At 36.1% G+C, this 27,762-nt stretch overlaps 2 protein-coding genes across 2 annotated transcripts; one reads left to right on the top strand and one right to left on the bottom strand.

The window, feature by feature from the left end:
- Positions 1 to 840: 840 nt before the first annotated feature.
- LOC591926 (39S ribosomal protein L18, mitochondrial) lies at positions 841 to 6,366 on the bottom strand. The gene is made up of 4 exons (XM_030991424.1): positions 6,192 to 6,366; positions 4,386 to 4,644; positions 2,635 to 2,866; positions 841 to 1,972 (listed from the first exon to the last, which is right to left on the bottom strand). The coding sequence occupies exons 1-4, from the start codon at positions 6,289 to 6,291 to the stop codon at positions 1,865 to 1,867; spliced, it is 699 nt and encodes a 232-aa protein (XP_030847284.1). The 5' UTR covers positions 6,292 to 6,366; the 3' UTR covers positions 841 to 1,864.
- An 815-nt stretch (positions 6,367 to 7,181) lies between these two features.
- LOC591949 (vacuolar protein sorting-associated protein 53 homolog) lies at positions 7,182 to 23,242 on the top strand. The gene is made up of 19 exons (XM_030991425.1): positions 7,182 to 7,282; positions 8,825 to 8,905; positions 9,504 to 9,620; positions 10,097 to 10,183; positions 10,530 to 10,645; positions 11,362 to 11,481; positions 11,902 to 11,980; positions 12,330 to 12,397; positions 12,701 to 12,916; positions 14,421 to 14,652; positions 14,824 to 14,915; positions 15,263 to 15,505; positions 15,882 to 16,044; positions 16,776 to 16,858; positions 17,630 to 17,708; positions 18,238 to 18,386; positions 18,883 to 19,038; positions 19,505 to 19,661; positions 20,068 to 23,242. Exons 1-19 carry the CDS (start codon positions 7,184 to 7,186, stop codon positions 20,230 to 20,232), a joined length of 2,502 nt encoding a protein of 833 aa, XP_030847285.1. The 5' UTR covers positions 7,182 to 7,183; the 3' UTR covers positions 20,233 to 23,242.
- The last annotated feature ends 4,520 nt before the right edge of the window (positions 23,243 to 27,762 follow it).

Raw genomic sequence — 27,762 nt, forward strand, 5'->3', positions numbered from 1 at the left:
TCTCCTCATACTAGACAATCTTGACAAAATCTTTCCTACTTTAATTTGATAGTAGGTTGTGACTTACTACTATAAGATCACAATATTAAAGATAAGAAACAATGGACTAGTAAAATGCAGGAAGCAAATATGTCGGTAACTCACGTTACGGTAACTCGCGTTACATTTTGTCCGGAGGCCATTTTCACCCCTATGTAATAGATTAAATATCACAGGACCCCTTAGAATATGGAAATATATTCATCTTTTTCCATTTAGCGAAATTTTCAGGAAAAAATATTACAAGAATCCTGTGTAATCTGCAATAAATTGTTTTTTTTCAGCTACAGTCCCACATGTACGTTTTTGATGATAGTTTGAGATCTTAGGAAATCAACAAAAATGAAAAAAAAATTGTATTGAATTTGAAAGGCCCTAATGTTTTATGAACATCCATGGCATAAGGTTAGTGATAAATCAAAGAATTAACATAAGAGGTACATTTCTTTTTTTGATGTCATGTCCTTCTTCTCATGGAATGGCCCATTGAATATTACAGACTACAAATGAACAGATGCCATAAATGCCATTGCTGGACAACAAGAAGATTTGACCATCTTAAGATATGTAGTCCTTTACACACCTAGCTGTGTTGGTGCTTTTAAATATAATGTGTAGACAATTTTCTGATTGTATTATTAGTTTTCATTTTGCTGACAAACAATACTACTGCGTGATTGCCAGTTTAGAATAATTCATTACCTAACTCTAGACTACCTCATCAACAGTATACATGTATCTCATTTCAAAAGCAAACACATACCTCCACACTCAGTAAAACATAAACACATAACCATGTTATTTGGTATTCATGATGGTATTGTCATGGTTTTTTTTTTCTTTTCATGTTCATATTGTTTATCTACAGCACTCAGAAAACGAAACCAAGAACTGCTTCACAATAACAGATGTCTGCTATGCAGGAACTCTCAAAATTTAACGAGCATTCCCAAGTTCTCGCATGTTAAAAGGTGAATAGAGGTCTAGCGCAAACAAGTCTCCAGAACCTCTGGTAGAAAGTAATTGCAAAGCCCTGGATATAGCATTATTATCCATGGTTCTTCATGATCACTTTCACTACCGTAGACTAATAACAAGATAACGGTATAATTGTGCAAAGAAATTGTAAAATATGTTGGTAAATATCTTTGCTTACTGTATGGTTTGGGGATGACATGGGAATGATACATTCAACTGCTAAAATCAGGGACCCGTTTCACAATGCCTTTTTCAGTAACAAATGACAACAGTCAGTGACAAATTTGCTGATAACCAATCAGAAGCAAGGATTTCATGAGCTTATAACAAAAACTGTCATTTGTTACTGATGAAAGGTTTTGTGAAATGGGTTCCTGTTCCTTCCACAAGGAATCACATAAGAATGTTGAATAATGTATATGTGATTCTAGGGTGTTGCCCCCCCCCCCCCCCTCATTTGGCCTCAATGACCTGAATGGTTAGGTCTTTTGGAATTTGGAAGAATGGTTCAAAATTCAGTGAAAAATATGGTTGTGGGCATTAGATTACACAGTTGTACTGACAATTTACACCCTTAGAATTATAATTCATGAAATTGTAAAAAGCTCTGCACTTATTCATTAATTCAGGACCAACTTTACAATGATACAAGCCAGGAGGATTAAGAATCCTTTTACCCTGTTCCCCCTGGGGATGGTTGATAGCATCATAGGCTGGAGTTGCGACCCAAAAGGGGCTCCTAATTTGCATCCATTTAAAAAATATCAGTGTAGAAACTTGTAACAGAGAAACTCTCAGTTCATGTGTACAAAATAGATAGAGTTTCATCAGTTTCAATGATCCTTTGTCAATCCACTTCTGGAAAGTAGTTGATTGGCCGTCTGAAATCCACGATCGATCTGGGTTCGCCAAGGACCAAACCTCCTTCTTCAAGTGCACCGAGGAACACTGCCATCTGGAAAAAAGATAAAAGGACAGACAGCTAGGTAATGATTTGTTTCTTATAATAGCCAAAAGCAGGTACAGTGAAACCTGTCTATAGCGACCGCCCAAGGGAAACTCAAAAAGTGGCTGTTGTAGATAGGTTCCTTTACTACATGATTCAATGAGAAACCATTTTCAAGGGAAACAACAAATGTGACCTTTGTAGACAGGTGGTCTTTGTAGATAGGTGGTCACTAACGCAGGTTTGACTGTACTAAATGGAAAGAGCTACAACTATAGATCTCATAAAATCAAAACAGACAAGAGTCATTGAGCCCTTGACAGCTCCAACAGAGCTTTGAAAAGGAATCGTCATCATAGCAATTAAACAACTTTATTAGAAAAAAACAAATGAACAAGAAAATATTAGAAGAACTAAAAAACGATGTATAAAAACAATTTCTGGAATGGAAATTATTGATATTTTCAGTAATAATATACCATAATGTTGGATAAAGGGCAAAGTTTCCCTCGTTGTACAGACAAAGAAATTTGATTGATGAATAAACAATTAAAAAAGCAAACAAAGTACAGAACAAGTTAAGAAATAAATAAATAGATAAATAAATATGAATAATTAATGCACTGTTAATACATAATTATGTCACAAAAGCAGTGATGAGAAAGACATACCCCTTCCTGTTCCTTATCCGTCTTCTTCATGCTGTTATGTACAAAGTTAATACCGGACTCCAGACACCTGTCAGCAAGCACTCTACCAAGGTTCTCAGAGGCTGATACATCTGAGGTAGAGTAGAGGTGTTTCTTGATGGCCCATTCCTTGGTGGATGCCTGCACCACTATGTCGCCTTTGATGTGCTCAATGCGTGCTGAGATGTGTCGGTTGGTCTTGGTAACAAATAACCTGAGGGAGGGGGATAGAAATGGATTAGTTCTGAAGACATCAACATCATTTTTCTTCCTCTTTTCCACTTTGAATTAGTCAATAGGCATGCATATTGAAATTATCTAGAAGGCCACACCCAGATTACAAAATTATTTCTACATCCAAATATGGGCCCCATATTTTTTATGCTCGGTGTTAGTATTTAAAATCTCCCATTCTTCAAATGCAGCTCGTTAAGTTTCCACCGTTTTTATCTTGATCTTATGGTGACAATCATATACCTAAGGTGCACACACTAAATCATTAATATAATTCTCCTGGCTAGGGATTATTCCAAATAGAGTAAAGGTTATCAAGGGTTATCGAAAAGAAAAGAGAAAAAAAAATCAGAGCTCAACACTAACTTCTTTTGAAAGAGATCTGATTTAGATTTCTAGAGTCTTTATGAATGAGCTCAATGAAAAAAAAGTTTCAAATTTGAGAGAATGGACTGACATTTTGGGTGTGAATGTATCCCAGATGACTGTTAGTGTCAAGATCAATACACAATAACCCATTTACTATTTGGACTATGAATGTGAGAACACAAAGTAATTTTCAAAGATACTGCTGCAATTTATTTTATTGTCACCAACAAGACCAATACAGTTAAATTCCAATCACATAAAGCCCAAATATTTCCAAATTACAATATCAATTCTTACCAAGTTATTACTGATTCATGTTTTCATGAGGGGGCTATGAGGTTTCTTTTTAATTTTCTTATCTGATTTAATATTTTTTCAAAACAATATTTCAAATAAATTTCAATTTGTTTGAACATAATACAAGGGCTCAAAACAATTAGAGAATGCAGAGAGAGCATTAATGATTTATGTTAAAGGTACTATGTCCCATTTGCAGACCAAAAAAATGAAAAAGTTAAATTCCAACTGCATTTGAAAGATAATACTAATTTAGAACTTCCCTAAAAAAGGTGGGGCTTGAAAATGTCTTCAAGTGGGGAAATAACGACTATTTGTTGTCAAATCGACTTTAGGGCTATAGAGCTCAAAAGTAATAGTCTTGATTTTCAGACAATTGTACCAATGGTCATACGTTTTATGCTGCGCAAAGATTCAATCAGTTTAATCTTGGCCATCACAAGAAGTGGGTTATTGATGTAGACAAATGCTCATGTACCCTTTACAACTCTTTTCATGTATGTTATTACCAAAGAAGAAAAAAAGCCAGTAAGTCTCTCAATAGTGTCTGACAGTGAAGTCTAGCAAGTAAACGGGTTTCCTTGCATAATTTGAATATGAGGAGACTGCTAACGTTTAAATTTCACAGATAGGACATACATGACATATTCATAATTCCTGCAAAGTTCTACAGCATTTGAGGTTGGCTGCAAAAGGGACATAGTACCTTTAATATCTAGATTTCCTAAAGTTGTTTTTCACTCATAAAATCTGGTGGGCTGACAAAAATGGAGAGCAGTTATGGACGAGAAACTAGGAATAAGTTTTTCATGGACATAAATTAATTTTCATACTTATGCCAGTAGTCTTTCCTGGGGTAACTCTGAGACCATCCCTTGTCTTTCCTGGCCACTGTCATCAACTCAAGATTCCTTGGGTTACGGTTGATGAAGTGTGGATTTACTCTATCATTCTCTGACAACTGTTCTGAAACATTCTCCTCCTCACTTTGCTCAGCATGGGTTTGCTGTAGTGGTGGTGTTGTTGAATTTAAATTGGCCTGGCTTGCATGCAAACATCTGCATGATGTTGCTGGCATCGTCATTCCCAAAACTGATGAAAAATGAAAGGGTAAAAATGCAATTATCATTGGGGACTTTTTTGTGGTAAAGTCAAATAAAAATAGAACATTAAAAGTTTCAATTAAATTACAAAGGGATGAATCATTGATTCATAACGTACAAGATTATCTGAGAGTAAGATACATTCCGTCAAGAGGCCATTCATTGAAGTTATTCACTTTTCGCTGTCGATTGAATGTCAGGAGTAACTTTTTAAGCAAACGGGTCATCCAGTCTTGAAACAGTTTACCAGTGTCTCTAGCAACTGCTACCAGCATCAACTCATTAAACACAGCTTGGATTCTTTTTGGTCATACAAACACTTAACTCCGGGAAGCTCCAACACCGGTGCCGCAGGCGTCGGAGCTTCGGGTGGTTTTGTTGGTTTCTCGTGGGGGCTAGTAAAACAGCCGATAGGGTGATATTATCGTTAAATCTGCAAAGGGAGTACTTACAATTTTTACATCATAGGGTGCACGACTCCTCAGGGCTCAACTCCAGTCACTTGAATGTATGGGAAAAAAAGGTTCTTTCGGGGTACTACACCAACGATTCTTCCATGTCGCAGCGTTGATTCAAAATAGCCATGAGAAGGTACGCATGCGCGGCAGTGGCGAAGAAAATATGAATATTCATGCTATCGAGCGCCGATCGCTCGAAATCGCTGAATATGCACGACTCGAACAAACAGAGCCCTTCTCAACCTCGTGCATATTCAGCGATTTCGAGCGATCGGCGCTCGATAGCATGAATATTCATATTTTCTTCGCCACTGCCGCGCATGCGTACCTTCTCATCGCTATTTTGAATCAACGCTGCGACATGGAAGAATCGTTGGTGTAGTACCCCAAATTAACCTTTTTTTCCCATCGAAGACTTCTTCAAATTATACATTCAAGTGATTGGAGTTGAGCCCTGAGGAGTCGTGCACCCTATGATGTAAAAATTGAAAGTACTCCCTTTGCAGATTTAACGATAATATCACCCTATCGGCTGTTTTACTAGCCCCCACGAGAAACCAACAAAACCACCCGAAGCTCCGACGCCTGCGGCGCTGGTGTTGGAGCTTCCCGGAGTTAACAAACACTTTGTTATAGCATAGATCTAGTCCGACATCTACACATGCACTGATTTATAGACCTTAATGTACCAAGTGATCTGACCGGGAGACCTACAGGATATCCTACACTCCCGTATAGATGATGATGAAGATGATGATAGTTGGAGATTAACATGTCATTGTCAGATTCTAAAGAGCAAAGCTTAATTTTTGAAAGCAAAAAAACAACTAAAGGCTAAACCTAAAATCAAAAGTAAATGAAAAACTCGGCAAATCAAATCATATAATTTGAATATTGATGCATTAAGGCTAAATAAAGCAAAGCAAATCTGAGATGAGACTGATCTGTCCTGTGTTTGTGAAATCAACTGTATGCGACTAGCCCTCCGCGACGTACCAGACTTTCCAGGCCGCCGAGATGGGCGTTCTCGAAGTTGAAAATTCGCTCACAACTCAAGTGACGAGGATTGCAAACTTACTTTTTCTGAAGGAAAGAAATTCACGCCTGGCCATTTTTGCTTGCAGTCCATTCTCAAGTCCCGTCCACAAAAGTGTTTGTAATGTCTTTATCGAACCCATCTTTATCTTTGTGGTCAAACTTACACGAAAAATGTATTTTTATTAGCACGTTTCCACACACTTTTCGTCAAGGTTTGACCTAGGTCTAGACCGAATTTTCCGTCTCTTTCGTTCGTTAGCCTCTTATTGGGGTAGGGTCGGCTCTCTCTTTAGAGACGGAAGCCGTTTATACACATGTCCTTGCTAACGCCACGGCCAGTTCTGGTCGTAGCGTTTTGCCCCCAAAATCCCCCAAAATGTCATTTTACCTCGAGCATGTTATATTGTAAATTAGGCCTAGGCTATAATAAATCAGTTCCACTTACCAACTTGACTGAAATAATCAGTTTAATAGTCCCTTTTTAGGAAATTATGGGTCAAAATCGGAATCCATGTTGAAAAAGATTTTCAAAATGGATTTCGATTTTGACCCATAATTTCCTAAAAAGGGACTATTAAACTGATTATTTCAGTCAAGTTGGTAAGTGGAACTGATTTATTATAGCCTAGGCCTAATTTACAATATAACATGCTCGAGGTAAAATGACATTTTGGGGGATTTTGGGGGCAAAACGCTACGACCAGAACTGGCCGTGGCGTTAGCAAGGACATGTGTATAAACGGCTTCCGTCTCTAAAGAGAGAGCCGACCCTACCCCAATAAGAGGCTAACGAACGAAAGAGACGGAAAATTCGGTCTAGGTTTGACCTCGATTGAATCGGATCACGCTGCTCCATTATAGCTAAGCATTATATTTTAGTGTTATGCCTTAAAAAACGCATTGAATTATCTTAAAAGATATAATATATTTTTATTTAAAAATAACAAATTTTTTCATTTAAATAATCACATTATTTCAAAACTTGAATTATTTATTAGAGCAGATCAGTGCCCTGATTGATTACGTATCAAAATGGCTACCTTAGAAGAAGATGAGGTTGAGATATTTGAGGATGATCACCTAAATTCTCTGTTGAATTTCCCTACAGATGTACAGCAAGCAATCGAACAGGTAAAGCTATTATTAAGGATTATGTAGGATGAGAAAAGAATGTTATGATGGGAGATTATGCAGTTGAAATAAGACGTTTTACGTGTGCCTTGACTGTGTGTGCATTGAATTGACATTGTCCCGTGCATTCATTTTCGTGTTGTGTTGTTTTTAAATTTGTAGGCAGACAGAAAATTGTCACGCCCACTCGCTCAGCTACAGTAACATTGCCGTCTCATTATAGATATTGAGCTATTTGGGACTGACTATAACATATATCATCAAGTTTAAAGTTAATGTCATTAACAATGTTGCTTTCCTAGCTTCCAATTAATTAGAGTTAGACTGCGCCTAGCCCTAGGCTCGATATATTCTTTTTCTGAATTGAAAAAAAGGAAATTGTTTTACTTTGAAGATTGAAAAGAATTCGTTTGAATACTTAGAATGAAATATAAATGTTTTGTAATATATTAAATCATAGAAAAGACGCATCCCCCCTCTAATTCGTTTTTGAAGTAGCGCTTACAGAAGATGAATACAGTATCGTACAAAAGTGTATGGACGTGTGACCAAAGTTCGCACGTGACCTAAGTTCGCTATCTCGAAAAATCAGTAAGATTTCGAAAATCTGATATCACCAATGGAAAGAGGAACATAGAATTACCCAGAATTGAAATTTTCTTCGGAATTGGGTACGAAATTGTGAAAATATTGACAAAAGATCAGCAAATTTTGCAATCTTTTGCGTCCGTTCCGAAAAATTATCAACTTACTGATAAGGGTCTGAAAATCTTCAGTTTGAGAGCAGATTTCCTCAAAATTGTAAGTAAAAAGTGGTACCAACTGATTGTATGATATCTTGTCTTGCAAATTATGGTATTACCTTATTTTTGATGGATCGCTTTTTTTGATAAATCAACTGTAAACCCCGGTGCGTGAACTTAGGTCTTGTTGTTTTTATGACTTTTTTTGATGCAGCGCGCACACACGATCGGACATCGAATTTTTAGATCGCGATATCTCCGACATCCTTTGACGATGAATTTTCTATTTGAACAATTTTGTAGTAAAAAACTTTGCCGTCCATTTGGTAGTAATTGAAATAAATAAATTTGTGTAGAAATCATAGATCGAATATCACATTTTGTAATATGTTCTGAAATGTCCGCGAACTTTGGTCACCCCTTCATACTACAAATACAAAATTGCTCTCACCCGCCACTGTAAAGTGAAAATATTTGTTGGGTCAAAGACTAATTAAAGTTCTTAAACCTCAGTTGAACGCTGCTCTCTCCTACTAAGAAAGTGATCATGCTCCAGTCTCTAGTCTGCAACAAACCTACATCATAGTCACACATGTAATTAAATTGCATTTACTTGTTGTATATGCACCGGTAGTACATAGAGGGCAGCTCAAATTCTGTCAGATTTTTTTTTTGCCTTGACTGTAGTATTGCTGATAGAGATTTTTCATTTACGCTTTGTGCCTCCTCTGTCTACGCAAGTCTTGGATTCATCATATGTTCCTCCTTCAATTCCATTCAATGGTTCTTATTACTGCAGGTTCTCCCATCCTCAGACCCATTGGACAGACCTGATTTCAATGCTGTGGATTACATCAATTATCTGTTTCCAACAGAACAAGTAAGAATGCTTAATTGTCTATCTTGATCTAGGCAAGACAATCATTTATATTTGTGAAGTAGTGAAGTACGAAAAAGAGTATGGAAGTAGCATAAAGAGAAAAATCATTGAATGTTAGAGCATAATAACAGCACTCATGGTACCATCTATATAGGACTGTGTCAATTTTGACTTAGGTCAAACTCAAAGTTGAGATAACTACACCAGAATGATTAGCAATATTTTTGGGAAAACTACAATTTAGGATGAAGAGATGTCTCACTTCAATATGAAAGATTAATTGGGTGATCAAATTATGGTGTAGATGTCATGCAGACTGACTATGATTTATCTGAAATTGAAAAAGTAAAGATGAAAAGAAGTGGTTAAAATGTTATATCAGAGACTTTAAGAGGGAACAATCCAATTATTAAAAAAAAGGTTTGCTCATTATATTTTGATTTTCTAGTTGGTATCCTACAATGTTAGATACTAAAATCCGTGTCTGAATTATTGTTGAAAGATGCACACATTATTTTGTCTCTAATTTGATGATTGGTTAATTTTAAAATACAATGATAGGACAGCACAATATATCGTTTCATGTGTTTTATTACAGTCGCTTGCCAACATAGATGAAGTAGTGAATCGTATGAGGCTTAAGATACGTCGTCTGGATGATGAAATCAGATCAGTGGTTAGAGGACAGACAACAGCAGGCCAGGATGGAAGAGAAGTAAGTCTCAAAAATATTACATTTTGTAAGATTTGATGGTGGATTATCCATGATCTTATACAGGTGTGCTTTAATGGAGTATATATATATATGTGGTGCATGCTATTACTTTGGGACTGTATAGTAAAATAGAAAGGTGAAGAGATGTTGGTGTTCATGGTTGATCCTCATCAACCATGTTGAGAGGTTACTCACCTATTGCATGACATCTGAACTGCATGAATGTAAAAGTTATTAAAGAGGGCCAAATTGAGAAAAACTTTGGAGTAAAAAGTGTTTTATTTTCTTGGGTTTATTTTTTGTACTTTCTGTTTTTGTACATTGCCATATTTTATAATGGTTAATAGAAATCTTTTTTAATTTGGTTTGAACATCAATAGTTCCTTAATTATTATGTGAAGTAAAGTAACTGTGCTTAACTCTGCAGTGGAATGTTTCTTTATGCTGTGTATGTTTCTTTTAATAAATCCCTCCAGGCCCTCAAGGAAGCACAGAAGGCCATTCAGGAACTCTTCAAAAGGATAAAAGACATCAAAGAAAAGGCTGACAAGTCTGAACAGATGGTGGGTGTCTTATATCCAATTTCCATTTATTGCATAAATCGTACATGCATGATAGTGATTATTTTGGTCTCTTTGTTTTGATAGGTGGTGATAATGTTGGAATTAATGTAAATGACACAACACGTATCATGTATTAGTATCAACTCCCCCGATGGTGCTGTATAAATGAAAATTATGAAAATGACTTTAAAAACAACATGTATCAAAATTCATCTTTCTGGGATAGTTCCACATTAAATTGTGGTATTTGTTTTCATTACAAATTTCAATACAAATAGCAGAGGCCTTCTTTACCCTATGACTTTTTAACGTTAATGATGTAAGATTGATATAATTGATGTTATAGGTGAAAGAGATAACTCGAGACATCAAGCAGCTAGACCATGCCAAACGTCACCTGACCTCTTCCATCACAACCCTCAATCATCTTCATATGCTTGTAGGAGGAGTGGATTCTCTAGAGTAAGTAGACCAAAAAACATTGTACATGTATACTTCAAGCAATAGTGATTCCCACATTGCACATCTTCATACCTCTGTCCATAGGATGTAATGTGGACATATGATAAATAATAGACCAGTTTATTCATTATATTCCAATTTATGGATGTTTCATTCCTGGTGACCTAGTGAAAAGTTATTCCATTAACCTCTTATTAATGAATGAACTACGATATTTGGTATTCAGCCTGCATATATTACTATGTTAGGCAAGCTTCTATCAAGAACAACCTTTGTTAAAAAAAGTAAACATGAAATTTGAATATGTAAGTTAACCTGTCTACTGTACAACACATAATCTGGTGACAATCACTTTGCAAACAAACCGTTATACTACCCACATTCCAAACAGGACCCAACACTTCTTAGTGCTCACCCTAACCATAACCATGACAAGATAAAGCCTGTGGCAAAGTTTGCCTGAATAAATGTTGAATTTCTCTAATTACTTGTCTACTTTATTTTTTGTATAACCAATGAAGTAACTCTTTTAAAAGACCAAAGACACTCCTTTTACATTTTGAGAATTAGAAAATAATTGAAAAGTTAAGGAAAACTGCCCTCGTATCTGCAATGCAAAGTGTTATTATGATTGACCTTTGTGGCACATTCAGTCATGTTTGACTTTTCTCTGTGATATGATTTTGAAAAGAAAGTTTTTGTTTATTTATAAACAGGAGCATGACAAGAAGAAGGCAGTATGGTGAAGTGGCTAATCTGCTTCAGGGAGTTGTCAATGTGATGGAACATTTCCAGAAATACATGAGCATACAACAGATCAGACAACTTGGCGATAAGTAAGTTCTAATGCAGGAAAGGAAGTGATTATGAACCAAACGCAAGAAAACCCCTAACTAATGTATTATTCCCTAGCAAGGATTTTTTTTACATGCTTGATTATTGTTCATTTACTGAATATTTAACTGAAGGCCTTTCTTTTTTTACCGTATTTATTACCATTTTTTCATATACAAATTCCATAATTATTAATGTTTACAATTTATAGAAACATAATGATTTATAGTAAAACAAAACGAAACATAAAGTTGTAAATTCATTACTGTGTGATTCTGATATTTTATACTTTAAGTGACCGCCGTTTAATGTTTTTCTTATAAACGGATTGCATTAGACTTGAAATTATCTTCAGAAAGAATTGAAATATCAGTTTAACTTTACTTGTGTTGAATGGTTATTTTCATTCCTCTTTTTTTCAGAGTTCGCAAAATTCAGTCTGAACTTGGCGTTCAGATTCTAGCAGATTTTGAAGAATCATTTGCCAACCAAGGAAGCAGGGTAAGATAATAATAATAATAATATAGAGTATTTGTAATGCACCAACTTCACATGACTAATGTGTTTGAGGCGCATGGAGAAGAAAAACTATAAGTACACAAAAATACACACAAAAATACACACAAAAATGATGTCTTACGTTTTAAAAATTGAAAATAAATTAAAATATTGTTATAACTATTATTATGGAAGTAATCAATTTATCAAACCAGATTTCATTTAAGGCAAGATATTTACATATTCCAAAATTGTGATACACAAGAGCAACTTTCTTCAATGCCCTTGTCAGATTTCATCTAAAATTGATTAATACAAAAATATAAATTTACTCTTGTACGATTGTTTGCAGCCAATTGGAAACATGCGAGAGCTTGCAGAGGCATGCCTAGTTGTCAAGGTTCTGGATCCCAAAGTCAAGTAAGTATGGCTAAAAATTATTATTCACAAAAAGACATGACAAGATAAACTCAAGTCAGCCATTAAACTATGTCTGAAAGAAATTGCTTGTTTTCCCTATTGATACCTTCATAAACAAGCAACTATTTTTTGCCTATGGACTGAATATATAAAGTTGTAATTTGTGCTAAATTCATCACTCTAAATAAATCCCGCTTTTAATAGAAAAGTTAAAAATTTTAAAGTTGTAATTTTTTTATTATTTTACTTAAAGTTTAAAAAGATTACATTTTCTTGAATTTTTTCTGGCCCATTTGAATTTAGGAAAGATCTGATGAAGTGGTTTGTGACACTACAACTCCAGGAGTACATGGTGCTTTTCCAAGAGAGCCAGGATGTTGCTTGGCTGGACAAGATCGATCGTCGCTATGCTTGGCTGAAGAGGGCGCAAGTTGAATTTGAGGAAAAGTACGGCCATATGTTCCCTCGTGATTGGGAAGTCAGTGAAAGGATTTGTGTGGAATTCTGCAATGTCTCAAGGTAGGTTTGCCATTTTATATTATGTTACAATATTAATGGTTATAATTTTTGGGACTATACAGTGTATTGAAGGGTACATCAATTATGCTAGAAAACAAACTTTTTGTTTGGCTGCCGCTCATGATTTATGTTTCATTTTATTTTGATAATCGATGGAACAAGCACTTGAACTCGAACTTGCATGTAATGGATAATAGTTTCAAGCTCATAGTGTGCTAACAAAATATTTTTTATGCCTCCGCTACAAAGTAGCCGGAGGCATTATGTTTTTGGGTTGTCCGTCCGTCCGTACGTCCGTCCGTACGTCCCGTTCTCGTGATCGCGTTATCTCAAGAACCGATTGGTTGATTCCCGCCAAACTTGAGTCATGTATGTATCTCACAGAGCCAATGAACTGATTAGATTTTGGGGTCACGAGATCCAAGGTCAAAGGTCACAGGGCTCATTATTTATGCGAAAATGGCTCGTGATCGCGTTATCTCAAGAACCGATTTATGGATTCCTGCCAAACTTAAGTCATGTATGTATCTCACAGAGTCAATGAACTGATTAGATTTTGGGGTCACGAGATCCAAGGTCAAAGGTCACAGGGCTCATTATGTATGCGAAAATGGCTCGTGATCGCGTTATCTCAAGAACTGATTGATGGATTCCTGCCAAACTTAAGTCATGGATGCATCTTGCAGAGCCAATGAACTGATTAGATTTTGGGGTCACAAGGTCGAAGGTCAAAGGTCACAGGGCTCATTATGTATGCAAAATAGCTTGTGATCGCATTATCTCAAGAACCGATTGATGGATTCCTGCCAAACTCAGGTCATGTATGTATCTTGCAGAGCCAATGAAATGATTCGATTTTGGGGTCACCAGGTCAAAGGTCACAGGGGTCTTTATGTATCCAACAATAGCTTGTGATCGCATTATCATGAGATCAAATAGACAGATTACTATCAAACTCAAGTCATGTATGTATCTTGCAGAGCCAATGAACTGATTAGATTTTGGGGTCACCAGGTCGAAGGTCAAAGGTCACATGGCTCATTATGTATGCCAAAAATAGCTTGTGCATGCATTATCATTAAAACCCACAGATGGATTACAATCAAACTTGAATTTAAAAATTGTTTCTGTTTTGGTTTGTAAAATTGCTCTATGGCGGAGGCATCATTTTTGACTGCGCGCAGTCAAAGTTCCATCTAGTTTCTTCTTCTTGTCTCTGCAAGGTCATATGTTTTTGGGTGAGAGCCAGAAGGCATTAACTCTTTGTAAAAGTAAGAGTTCATACCATGCTTTCTCTTGGCAGATGAAATCTCATTTCCAGGGCTTTTAGGGGCTTGTATGCTCTCATGCAATGTGAGGGGTAACAATTGTTCATGTTATCATGTGCAGTGCTTTCTTAGTGCAAGGAAGGCATGCCTTGTTGAATTGATTTAGTCACACAGTCCTTTGTTATTAGTAGAATCTGCATCCAAATGTTTTTCCCATTCATTTGTACTTCCAACAGGACGGAACTTGGTAAGATCATGCAGAAGAGGGAGTCCGAGATTGACGTGAAGCTACTGCTCTTTGCCATCCAGAGAACAACCAACTTTGAGACCATCATTGCCAAACGGTTCAGCGGTGTCACGTTACAACCTCCAGGTGAAACCTCTTCAGCGGGAAACGTGACAGCGGCAGAGGAAAACATGGTTTCAACAAATCCTTTTGAGATGGAAGAGGAACCAGCAGAAATGAAGGTAGGAGAGTCAATTCACTTGTCAGGCTAGCCTTCAGTGTTTATTATGAATGTATGCGATACAATATCAATACATGTATATATTTTGGTATCCACTTTATTCCTTTATGTGAAATGAGATATCAAAAAAATATGCTTTTTATTTCTTTCTCTCTTTCCTGCTTTCTTGTAGACCTTAGCCAAACCCAAGCTGTCATCATTCCAAGGTATCATAAGTCAATGTTTTGAACCCCATCTTCACATCTACATCCAGTCACAAGATAGGTAAGTCTCGTAAAATAATGAACAAAATTATAATAAAGATGAGAATGATGGTGATGATGTTAATGGTGATATTAATGATGATGATGATGATGATGATCACTATATCTTTAACAATAATGTTTTTTTAACTAATTATATGAAAAGTAGTGTTTCATTTTAGACAGTTTCTTCTTTTTATGTACATGAAAGAGATACATTTTTCAGACTCAGAGAATGCAATCAGTATGGTAAAGAAGGAGACATAAAACAAGATTAATGAGTCATTGATGAGGAATTATGAGGAGAGATCTCATGAGTGAGGATAAACAAACAGGTTGTCATTAATTCCTACTTTTTACCATCTTCAGGAATTTATCAGACCTGATCAATCGATTTGTAGAGGCCTTCAAGACGCAGGGTCCTCCTCGAATTGAGTCAGAAGAGAGCGGAGCTGTGCTGCCCTCATGTGCTGACCTGTTTGTGTACTACAAGAACTGCATGGTCCAGTGCTCTCAGCTTAGTACGGGTACACCGCTCCTGGACTTGACTCAAACCTTCCAGAAATACCTCAGGGTGTTTGCTAACAGGCTTCTCACAAACAATCTACCAAAGTGAGTTATGACAATGGACATTCCCTGTAAACATGGTCATTCGCAAGTCGTGATAAGAATTTTATCCATGGAAATAGAGTTATGAGTTATGAGATTTGTTCATGATAATCGTATACAATTTTTTGATTAACATAATAGTAGACATTATTAGTATACATATGTAATTATGTTTTATACGTGTGATATGAAATGATAAACAAATTGTGTCACATGAAGGACACCCAAGTCTAGGATGATACTTTGCTATTATTGTGATTGTACCCACATTGGTCCTATGCTAAGGTAATTATTTCTGTATTATGTGCCGCTAAGGGCTATTCATTAGATGTTTCTATAACCTCATTTATTTACTCTGTATGATGCCCCTATTTCACAGGTCACAAACTACAACTCCAGCTGGTGGTCTGAACATCTCAGCTTTGCTCAAAGAAGGTTTGAAAGAATCCTCGTCAGATGTACCTAAGTTTACTCCTGAGGAACAGTACTTGGTTTGCAGTATACTGTGTACAGCAGAGTACTGTCTGGATACTACTCAGCAGGTAGGTTATTATGAAATATGAAACAAAAGACCTTAAAAAGAAGATTGAGTTCTGGGAAGAGGTGAGAAATAATTTGTGAACGTTATCACTGTTATTATGCAAGTGCATCAGATAAAACATGCTCCCTGAAAAGCATGGCTCTTCAAATGCCTTCGTATTCTAAATATGGCATGTAACATCGTAAAAATCGGGACAGATTTTTACGCCACGTGTTCGTGTAGTCCCATATACATCTTTCTATGTACAATGATTGTAACTTTACCAAGACTTGGCCATTTAAAAAAAAAATCATTTTGAAGATTCCAGAACCATGCAATACACACAAATACTTATATGCTAGATGATCAACCTTTTCTGATCGACTCCACACCCTTTCTTTCACAATGCAATCGCATGACCACAACTTAGCTTTATCTTTAAGAGCAGAATCTAACCTTGATCACAAGTTGTTTTAAATGGAAGCAGAGGAGAAATCAAAGGAACAGATCTGTAACATTTTGAGAAAAAGTTTGAGAAACTGTTTGAATTTTAGAATCGTTTACGTATTGCAGCGCTGGAAGGGTACACTCTGCACAGATGCACATCATTTGACGTTAGCATGATACAAAATCAATAGTCAAATGTGGTTTTGAAAGAACACTAAGTAGATATGAAAGAACATTCTTGTCATAAGTTTGGGCCAATGCATTTTATGAAGTTCTGAAATAATGACTTTATTTCTTTGTTTTCAGCTGGAAGAGAAATTAAAGGAAAAGATCAACCCATCAATGGCTAGCAGGATAGACCTCAATGGAGAAATGGATGTCTTTCACAAGTAAGATATTCAGGGGGGGGGGTGTGTTTCACAAAGACTGAGATCAACTTTAAGTTGGCCTTAACTATGGCAGGCCATTCATGCCACTAGTTCCTCTAAACCATTCCTGGCATGGGACGTATAAATTGTGGTCACAAATCTACAGAATTTACCTTTTTTGATAGTTCATTATTGAAGGAAAAATATTATCTAAAGATCATAATTGAGAGGCCAATGGTGAGAACAGCCAGGGGCATGAATGGCCTGCCATAGTTAAGTCTAACTTAAAATCGATCTTAGTCTTTGTGAAACACCCCCCTGGAATTGTTTGTAATTGGTTGACTTAATTGATGAATGAATGGAAGATAAATATCTAATGACTTCTTTGTCATTCATAAAGATGTTGTGATAAACATAAGATGGTCAAGAATGAAATGAATATCTAATGTAAACATTTTGGGTTGAAGGGTTAATGGTTGATAATGAAAGAATTTGCATTTCTGTTTTAACTGGAGAATCAACAAGTGGGTATCCAAATATTTTGTTACTTGTGAACAGTTCATGTATGTATAGGAATACATGAAACAGTTAAGTAATTAGACTGTGAATGCCTAAGATATGTGGTTACTGGCATGCCAATCAATACTTAATAGATATTGATAAGATGACTTCTGACGTAAACTGTCAATTATTATGCCTTTGTTTTCTTGAGACTAGTAATGTTATCATTATGCCTTTGTTTTCTAGAGACTAGTAATGTTATCATTATGTTTCTATATTTATATCCTTCAGTGTGATATCAAACTGTATTCAACTGTTAGTGCAAGATCTAGAAACAGCATGTGATCCCGCTCTAACAGCCATGAATAAGGTAAGAATGTACCTTAATTTTTTTCTTCTAAATCTTAATATGAAAGAGAAAGGTACATTTGAATTTGACTACGCAATCACTTACACTTTCTCATAACTCAAGTAGTAGTAGGCTCTATTGGATAACTTGTTTAGCACAGGGCTAATCTTCCACAAGGTCCATCTGCGTATACTGGTATACTGGGGTTTGCAGGTGGACCACTACACAGGGGTTTCCCCTACTCTTATACGAATAGTGCAGTGGTCTCTGAACGTGCAAAGGTGGTGACTATCTTCTACACGGGCTTCCATTTAATGACCTATCAGGAGATGGATAAAGAAGAACTTATGAAGAAATTTTTCAGCATGTTTTAAGTAAAGAGGTTTTCTCCTTGAAGCACAAAGAAGAATAGGGCTGAAGTTATTTTGTACTCTGTGTAACAAGAGACTTAAAACTCTTATTTGAATCATTAAAATGTGTATGTGATGCATGATTGAACTGTGAATAACACAAGGTTGACACAAGTTACTATCTGTTGTTTCTTCTATAGGTGAACTGGTCCTCCGTAGAGACCGTAGGTGATCAGAGTGGTTATGTGACTGCCATTACAACACACATCAAACAAGCATTACCAGTCATACGAGACAATCTAGCATCGGCTAGAAAATACTTCACTCAATTCTGCATCAAATTTGCCAAGTAAGACATGAAATCATTGTACTCTATGTAATTTATTCATTGTAATTAATAATACCTAAGGCCCCGAATTCATTTGAAAGCAAATACTCAAGACACACTTGTGAAACAAAAAACATGTGATGTAGAAATTATAGTATTACAAATCTGACTATTTAATATCAATGTACATTTTTTACAAAGATTTTAAATCATAATGGTCCAGGATAGTGGTGATTATTGTTCAGATTACCCCATAATTCTCTTATAATCCTTCCTTTCATGTTATGGATTTGGCAGAAACAAATCTATCTAAAAGATAAAATATGTTACATATGTTCAATTGAAAAGTGGTCCAAGACAGGTACTGCCATTACAGAATAGGATTTAATTCTCTTTATCATTCTTTTTTTTCTTGATAAAGAATATATATCCTTCTTTTATCTCTTGTTCAATTACATGTCAAACCAACAGTGTCTCCTGTTATTATATTTCATTCATTCTCTGTCTTTTTCCTCAGTTCTTTCATTCCACGATTCGTCAGCCACATCTATAAATGTAAACCCATCAGTACAGTGGGTGCAGAGCAGCTTCTCTTAGACACACATTCCCTCAAGACAGTGCTTCTAGACCTACCGTCCATCGGATCTCACGTATCTAGGAAAGCACCTGCCAGGTAAGGGTTCTTCTAGACCCATATTCTTCAAATTGTTAAATTTACACCTACTTTCTGTTGGCTCAGAGGTTCTAGGAAAGCTCCCTATAGGTAAGATTTCTTCTCCGAGAGTCTGAGACTATGGAAGGTAAAAGGTTGTCTAAACCTGTATTTATCCATCAAGCTTGTAGACCTAATATCCATCACTTGTTGGTGCTGAAGTCAATGTGCTATTAATGCCTTTGATGAAGCATTCCATGATTATCTAATACCTCTTTTGAAGTCATGACTTTGTGTGTGGTCTGAGAACAAGGAGATTCCAATCCTGAATTGTTAAAAAACAGTGTTTCTAGAAACTTGTGTAAAGGTCTCAATGTACCAAAAAATGTTTGAAATGTCAACAATATTTTTGGGGTAAAATTTGAGCTAGTACTCTGACCTCTTGTACTCCCAAGCTTGATGAATCCTTGTTTTATCTCTTCTGCAGCTATACCAAAATAGTTGTGAAAGGCATGACTAAAGCAGAGATGATCCTCAAGGTTGTGATGTCACCTCAGGACCCTGCTGAAGCATTCGTTGATAACTACATCAAACTCATAGCTGATACAGACACCTCAAACTTCCAGAAACTTCTAGAAATGAAGGTAAGAAATTTAAACAGCATTTTATGCTGTATGTATTGGTATGAATACAGGCTTTGTGTTGAGCAAAATAAAGTTATAATCTCAGAGTGCTTTACTTAGATGACTATCACTAAAGAAAGCATAACAGAAATGGGAAAAAGGATTTTTGTTAATAGATGCTTGATTTGATTAAAATGAAGTACATTTACTTGATGAAAGCAGTAACAAAGAGTTTTTCAAGATATGATCATACAGTGTTGTTCTCACTCTATTCACCAGTGCCTAACTGCATGAATCTGTTTTTACAGACCAAAAATAAGAATCATTATTTGCTCATGATCACATTGTTCATCTGTACCTAGGTAGGCCATGTGCTATCATTGGTTCTTGAACAGTCCTCTATCTCTTCTCCATTTGATTTGCACAGGGTTTGAAGAGGAGCGACCAGAATGCCATGCTGGATATCTTCAAGGCACGTCTGTCAGCGACCAATCATCCTGGTCAGAATGTAGTAGTCGTCTCGTCATCACAAGAGCAACAGGATCTCAGTAGAATACGAAGACTTGAAAAAATTATCAAGAGAAAGTTGTAGTAGACACAATCTTCAAGAACTCTTAGTTGCAATTAAGCCATCTTGTTGACAATGTAGCATGTTTGAGAAAACCAACATCTCATAAATGTGTGCCACTCAAAGATGTTTCACTTACTTTTTTTGGCCATATTTTTCAAACTGAATTATATCTATTCCCGTTTGAATCAAACATGCAGATAATAACGTCTTTGGCTTTCTAACATTAAAATCTACACTAACTTTTTTTTCTCTGAATGTCTTTCTGCCCCCTCCTATGTCTGTCTCTGTCTCTCTGTCTCTGTCTCTGTCTCTTTCTCTCTCTCTCTCTCTCTCTCTCTCTCTCTCTCTCTCTCATAGATTTATTCAAGTAATATGATGTTCCGCTGAGATTCCATTTTAAGTTCAGAACTTCAATATTTATTTTTGAGGTGTTGCTGAAGGTAACATACTTTGTTAGAATATTTTTATTCGTACAAAATAACTTTGGTTTTGTTTCCCATGTCTGAATAGAGAATATTGCAAATTGATTATGGGGTAAAGTGCAAATGTGCCAGCAGTGTTAGAGAAATAGCTCTGTGACGGTTGTAAATTATTTTGATCTTATTTGATCTTATCAATGAAATGAATAGTACTACCATCATGTGACATGATTCCAATGAAAATGGTCACAAGATTTGATGTTATATGTATATGGTAAATCAGTAATTTGTTATGAGATTGTGTATCATAATGACTACACCCTGGACAACTATTACATAAATATAAATATATAAATTTTGTAAACAATGCTCATCTACCTGTAATGTATGTTATGTCTAATTTCATTTATCTCAAGGAAAAGCCAGCACATGCATCAACTAATTTCTTTAGATTAGTAGATCTTAAACTTTCTGGCCCTATGACCTCATCTGACATTCCGTGTCTGTGCCATTACCAACCTAAATGCAGTTTTCCATTGTTGCCATTACTCCATGTAATGTAACTGTAATGGATTCAAATAGGATTGTCTCTTTTCTATGAATCATCAATTTATTTAACATCAAAATGGAACAAAGGAGCATATCAGATAAATAATTGAGCTCAGGTATTGTGGAGGTTACATACATGCGGGCAGCAACAGAAACAAAGTATGATAAACCACAAGAATTTATAAATAAATATACATATAGAAAGTATTAATAAAATTGTTCAAGCTTCATAAATCAATATTATTTAGTAAAACAATTGGATATTGTAGCTACTGAAGGACAGAAGGGTGATTTTACTCAGACTGATTTTACAGTTCACGCCCTTCTGGCCCCCGGCAGACGGTTTATGACAATGCCAAAAGTTAGTAAATGGCAAGAAATAGATGAACCTAATTATCCAATAGTAACATTTACAGTTTTTAAGATTGCAAAGCTGAATTTTTCAGCTGCTGCGAGCCGAACAAGCATTCAATGAGGTTTGTTTACGTATAGTTCAGCTCTCATGCAGGAGATGATCCATCCATGACCCCTCTCAAAACTCTCTGAATGGAGGGGTCACTAACCCCTAGTTTAAGACTTATGATGTTGAATATTAGGGCAATCATGTTACAATGTAGACATTCAACAAAAGTACAAGTAAGTGAAGTTAATATCCCATCTTGTTTATTTCAATGCTTTTACTATTACTTTGCATTATCATATCTTCAATGCGCTCTTTTCTAAACGCTTCTTGTTGTACATATGTTTTTCCCATACATAAAGTTATTATGTTTTGTAGATTTGTCAATGCTGATTCCTTCTAAGTTATGTATTTTATATATTTCTATATAGAACTAATCATATATGTATTAATAGATTTATGCTTATTCCCCAAGATTATGTCATTGCCATCCAGAGCTGCCAACCATTCCGTTTTTCCCGGAATTACTCTGTTTATTCCTCTAAATTATGGTAGTACGTTTTTCTTCATAAAATGCTTTTTTTTAATAATTGTTTATAATTTTTTTTTTTTTTTAACATACTGCAGGTCAAACAACTGTCCTTAAAATTTTATTTTGATCACAAATTCAATAGGAAACTATCGTCAAAACATACTTAAAGAGAAACATATTCTCAAAAAGAATTAAACGCCGATAATACGAAAAATAGCAACAACAAAATACCTACTTGTAACTATAGGTCCTAATACAAAAAAACAGCATGAGGAATGGACATTTCTGCAATGGAAGTTTGTCGTGGTTGTAAGTTTGTTTTAATGAATTCCTTTTTTTTGCCATCGTGGTTCCTTTTTTTGGTCGTACAAGGTTGGCAGCTCTGGCCATCTGTTCTTGTATGAAGTATTCATCTTGAGTATAGTATGTATATCACTTACTTCATGTATATCATCTGTTGAGAGCCAGAAGGGCATTAAAACTATGTTGTGAGTTAACCTATTGACTACAGAGTTACCTAATTCCCATAGGCTTAACACAGGGACCACCCAGTTCTGGTTAGCAATGGGTTAATTGAGTCTTTAAGTATTCAATTAGTCAACACCCTTCTGGCTCTCAGCAGATATTGGGATGCCTGCTTATTACCCAGACCATACATCTCATCAACCATTCAGAAGTGAGAAATCTGCTTGACCCTTACCAACCCATTCCCTCCTGGAACCAGATTACTCCTGTATTAAGCATGTGGTAATAAGAACATATAGTAGTAAATGGGTTAAAGTGCAAGTCTGGCCGATGTGCGAGTTGAATTAAATAAATAGAGAGAGAAACAAAATCCTAAAAAATCCTAAAAAGTAATACAGCGTAAAAATTTGGGGGAATGGACCAATTTATAAATGTATCTATTGGATCAATCCACATCCACTACATCAGTTGTTGCTTTGACAGGCAAACATTGGGCAAGCTTTCGGTTTTTCTAGAGCAACTTTTGTTTTAAAAAGGGTAAATGGTATGTATTCCGGTACTTAGATATGCTCATTCGTCTGTGTATTGTGCAAATATTATGTATATAGATAAGAATGAATAAGTATTAAAACCATGAAATCTAAAGCAGAACTATAATGCAAGGAACAAGGTCTATCTCTGTATTGTATCTTTAGTGTGTGATGTGTATGCTCACAATGCTGGCTTTAATGAAACTGTGAAGTATTTGAAAATGGTAGATTTTAAACAATGGAGATAAATACAGAAAAATATACTGGAAGTTGGAAGAAAAAACATAGAGGAAGTGAGGAATAAGAGTGAAAGTAAGAAAAGGTTAGATGAAAGAGGAAATACAATAATCTTACAAAAAGGTGAACGAGTGGGAATGGGAAATTCAAGGGTAGCATAAATTGCCCGTCCAAAATTGCAAGTCACTAAACAATTCCAAGAAACAATGTAACAACATGAAACAACAGTTCTCTAACATGCTTTAACAACAAACAAAAAACACACGAGAACCTGGCCTACTGGGAGGGGGGGGGGGGGGGTCTCGCCGTGCATCCCACGTGCGCCTCATGTATATATAGTATACAAATGTATAAATGTTTTTATATATTGAGTTATATTGATGTTTCAATTTATGTTATGTTTTTATGTTTTATGTTATTGTTTGTATCATGTGGAGGGCTCCGTTGGAAAGCAGTTTCTTTTAACTGAATCGGACTACCCTCCACTGTTTTACCAATTGTAATAAATAAAACATGAATAAATAAATAATAATAAATAAATAAATAAATAATGACAATAAATGTAGACAATATAAAACATGGAGAAAACTAATTAGAAGGTGAATAAATCAGAAATAAATTATTCTTTGACAGATTATGCAAGATAAACGATAGAGTTATCCATCTGTGTCAGACAGTTCAGTCGTTCAGTTAAATAAGAAGACAACAATTACAGTACAATTTACTACATCAATTTGTATAACTACCTGCTATATTGCTCATCTCTCGTACATTAACCTGGCTTGTGATAATCATGTTCGCTCGCGGGCGCGCTCCAGAAATTTACACCCTGGAATTTATTGGATCACCGCGCCGCGCGAATGCGATTAGGGAACATATCTCTTAACTCCCAAGCTCTTCCTCTATTTTTATCCTACATCCCGTCTGACATTTTGAGATGAAGCACGGTCTACCGGGTTCATGAACCAAAAGTAATAATGTGGATGGGTGTCGGGAGAGAGAAAAGGAGATTATGCGAGTGCAATCGAACGATGAACTATGAGAATGTTGTTAGGCTCTCATAGCCAGCAAGGTGTGATATTGAATTGATTGAATTTCGGTTGTGTAACAGAATTCGTTGGGTGTACGAATGTATATATAGTTACAGAATGATATTAAATTTGATTCAGTTGTGAGAGAGGGAGAGGAAAGGAGGGAGAGAGAGAGAGAGAGAGAGAGGGGGTGATAGAAAGGTTTGGGGAGGGGGGGGGGGGGGGGGGAGAGAACGGAAGAGGCGCTGAACGCGTTGTGATTTAAAATGGTCGAAGCAAGCAGGTATGGGGGTTGGAACCACCAGGGACAAAAAGGATTTTTCAAATTGAGTTGGCAATAATGATGGCTCTCCATTCCCTCCGCCAGAGAAGAAAGCTCCGAGCAATTTAAAATATTGTCTTTCTTCATGGAACTGTATAATACCAGCTGCTTATTTCAAGAACATTTGGTTGCATTTTTTTTTTTTTTTTTTTTTTTTGGGGGGGGGGGGGGATTTGTTTCGCTTTCCCGTCTCCTTTCCACCTCTTAACTTGGCATGTTACAATTTAGATTCATGTATCAATTATTGTTTGATATTACATCGATGCTTCCATTGACACCTTGCTCAAATTTTCTATGCATGAATAATTTGCATCTTTTTTTCCCTCCTTGATGTCTCAACAAAATTGAAATGAAGACACTTCGACCTATGGTATGATATACAATAAAGATTTTAAAAATAAGAATTCCCCCTTTCATGTGAATATTGAAAAGACAAACAATTATCCATTGACGGGCATTCTTACATCAGAGAGTCACTCAGTCAAGAACAAGACATGTATAGTTCAATCACTTCAGTACAAGCCAAACGAGATCAATGTTATCATAGCACAGTCGTCTGCAGACAGTGAACAAATATTTGAACAATCCATAAAGTGCAAATTTATATTTGAGATATGATGACCGCGCTATCGCGTAGCGTTGACATGAATGACATATCAATTACTCGCTATCGGGGGTTGTATTTATAAGTTCAAGAGGAGAACATCACAATAGAATGTTCAATGAATGACATTGACAAAGTGAAATTCAAAAACTTGCTTGTCAAACGCCAACGCATTCGTCTTGTTCGAAATTAAATAAACATGGAATTGAAGAAAGATCTAACAAATGCGAATACCAACAGCCACGTCATGCTGTCTTCATATAAGGCCTTTACAAAAAAAATAATTATGTATTGCCCTTTGCGACCGACCCCAAAATCTTGAAAACTACGGTCGGCTTTTTATTTTTTGAATTATTTTTTTACCGTTTTTTATTGAAAAAAATATTGGAGCATTCAAAACTGAGAAACATTATAGCCCAAAGAGGGAGAAGACAAAAACAGATTTCCGACCGACCTACCCGTGTTTTGGCACCTTAAGGGCAATACAACAACTTCGTCCAAAGGGGTTTCTATTATGAAAACAGAAGGACGAAGAAGAGGTAGAAGACAAATGGGGAAAGAAGAGAAGGAGGAAGACGGAGTAGACAAAGAAGAAAAAGAAGGAGAAGAAAAGGAAAAAGAAGAAGAAGATGGTGAAGATGAAACACCTATACACAGACATAATTTTGTACAGGCTTGCATGGAGGTGACTTGGCCGGGGGGAGCAAAAGGTTCAATACACCCAAACTTTGTCGACACTGGGACAAGTGAAGAGAAAAGGAGAGAGAGAGAGAGCGAGGGAGAGGGAGAGAGAGAGAGAGAGGGGGGGGGGGGGGGAGAAAGAGAGAGAGAGAGAGAGAGAGAGAGAGAGAGAGGGGGGGGGGGGGAGAGAAAGAGAGAGAGAGAGAGAGAAAACCAAAATGAGGGGGGGGGGGGCATGTCCATGGAATAATTGAACCTGAAGCCCGACTTCACGGCATTGGACGCTTGCGTGCGTGAAATCAAGTTCTGTATTAAGAATAACCTTTCTTGTCTAATTACGGTTCAATATTCTGCTTCAAGTGTAACATTTTGTTCCGAATGATTACATTTTCATCGGCCATTTTTGTAATCGGCTTCAACATGCAGTTGATTTATAACTAATAAAAAATATCAACTATCACTTGTCACCATGCATAGGAGATAGTGCCCAAATATTCTGTACCATATTGTTTACATGTATATAAAATACCAAATAAAATATCAAAAATTAAATGGGGAAACAAAATAAAAACAAAAATTAATCAATAATTTCGATCTGTCGAGTTTATTGTTGTTTTATTACTGTACAGATTGCGTAGAAAGGCCTATAATACTGAGATGTTCAATTTCACAAGTTTATAAATAGCAAGATGAAAGAGAGAGAGAGAGAGAGAGAGAGAGAGAGAGAGTGAGAGAGAGAGAGAGAGAGAGAGAGAGAGAGAGGGGGGGGGGGTTGAGAGAAGATATAGACTAATAGGTAAACGAGATCCCATCCTCTATCCCACTCTTGATCGAATATCCTCCTTTTCTGTTGCTTTTTGACACATATTCTGAATGAAAGCTTTTTAAAAATTTGTTCATCATGTCTGACAGAGATAAGAGAACAGACAAAGAGAGATAGAAAAAAGAGTGAGTAAGTGAGTGCGTTTCCAAGTATTCGTAAGCACAATTTGAAACAATTTTTTTCTTTCTGGGGGATCCACAAACTACAAGCACTGCTTTTAAGTGGATCCCCCCATTTTCTTAGAAATTATGAATTTCTTGTAATAATTTAATTATGTGTAAAGAGTATTTGTATAGTTACCAAGAAAAATATCAATAACGTTCACACATTTTTGTTCATACTTTCTGTAATAATACATGTAAAAACTTTGTTTATCTTTCTTTCTGTTGAAAATGAAACAACTATATAAATATCCATATTATTATTATTATTATTAATATATAAGTGATAGAGAGAGAGAGAGAGAAAAAAAACGAGAGAAGGAGGGGTGGAGACGAAGGAGGGAGATGAAAGTTCATATTCATCTCGAACATTAATTTATATCAGGCTATTTGTCAAAATGATGGAGAGTTCAAAAGTTGATAACGATTTGGCGCATTGAGTAATTGTTGTTGAGGCATGCCAAAGTCGGAAGAAGAGCCTGAGCAGTTATTCAAAAAGTGATGAATTTCCCAAATTTTCTGGATGGACAGTATAATCATTGATGTATGGATAATAACATTCCAGGACAATCCATCTCTTTCGATGTCAGACTCATTTTCTGCTCCATCGATTTCCTTCTCGTTTTCTTAAACCACATGTTTTCATGTTCACCGATCACAGTCGGATGCGTGGAGGTCATGTTTCTCTCCTGCATGACGTCACACTCAATTTCAAATCCGTCTGCTTGACACTTCATCAGTTTTTTAATGTAACAGATACAACCTGAAAAGTAGGGCATGTGGCAATGAGATTTGCA

This window comes from Strongylocentrotus purpuratus, unplaced genomic scaffold, assembly GCF_000002235.5.
Source record: "Strongylocentrotus purpuratus isolate Spur 01 unplaced genomic scaffold, Spur_5.0 spur5_scaffold_2, whole genome shotgun sequence".
NCBI classification, from domain to species: Eukaryota; Metazoa; Echinodermata; class Echinoidea; order Camarodonta; family Strongylocentrotidae; genus Strongylocentrotus; species Strongylocentrotus purpuratus.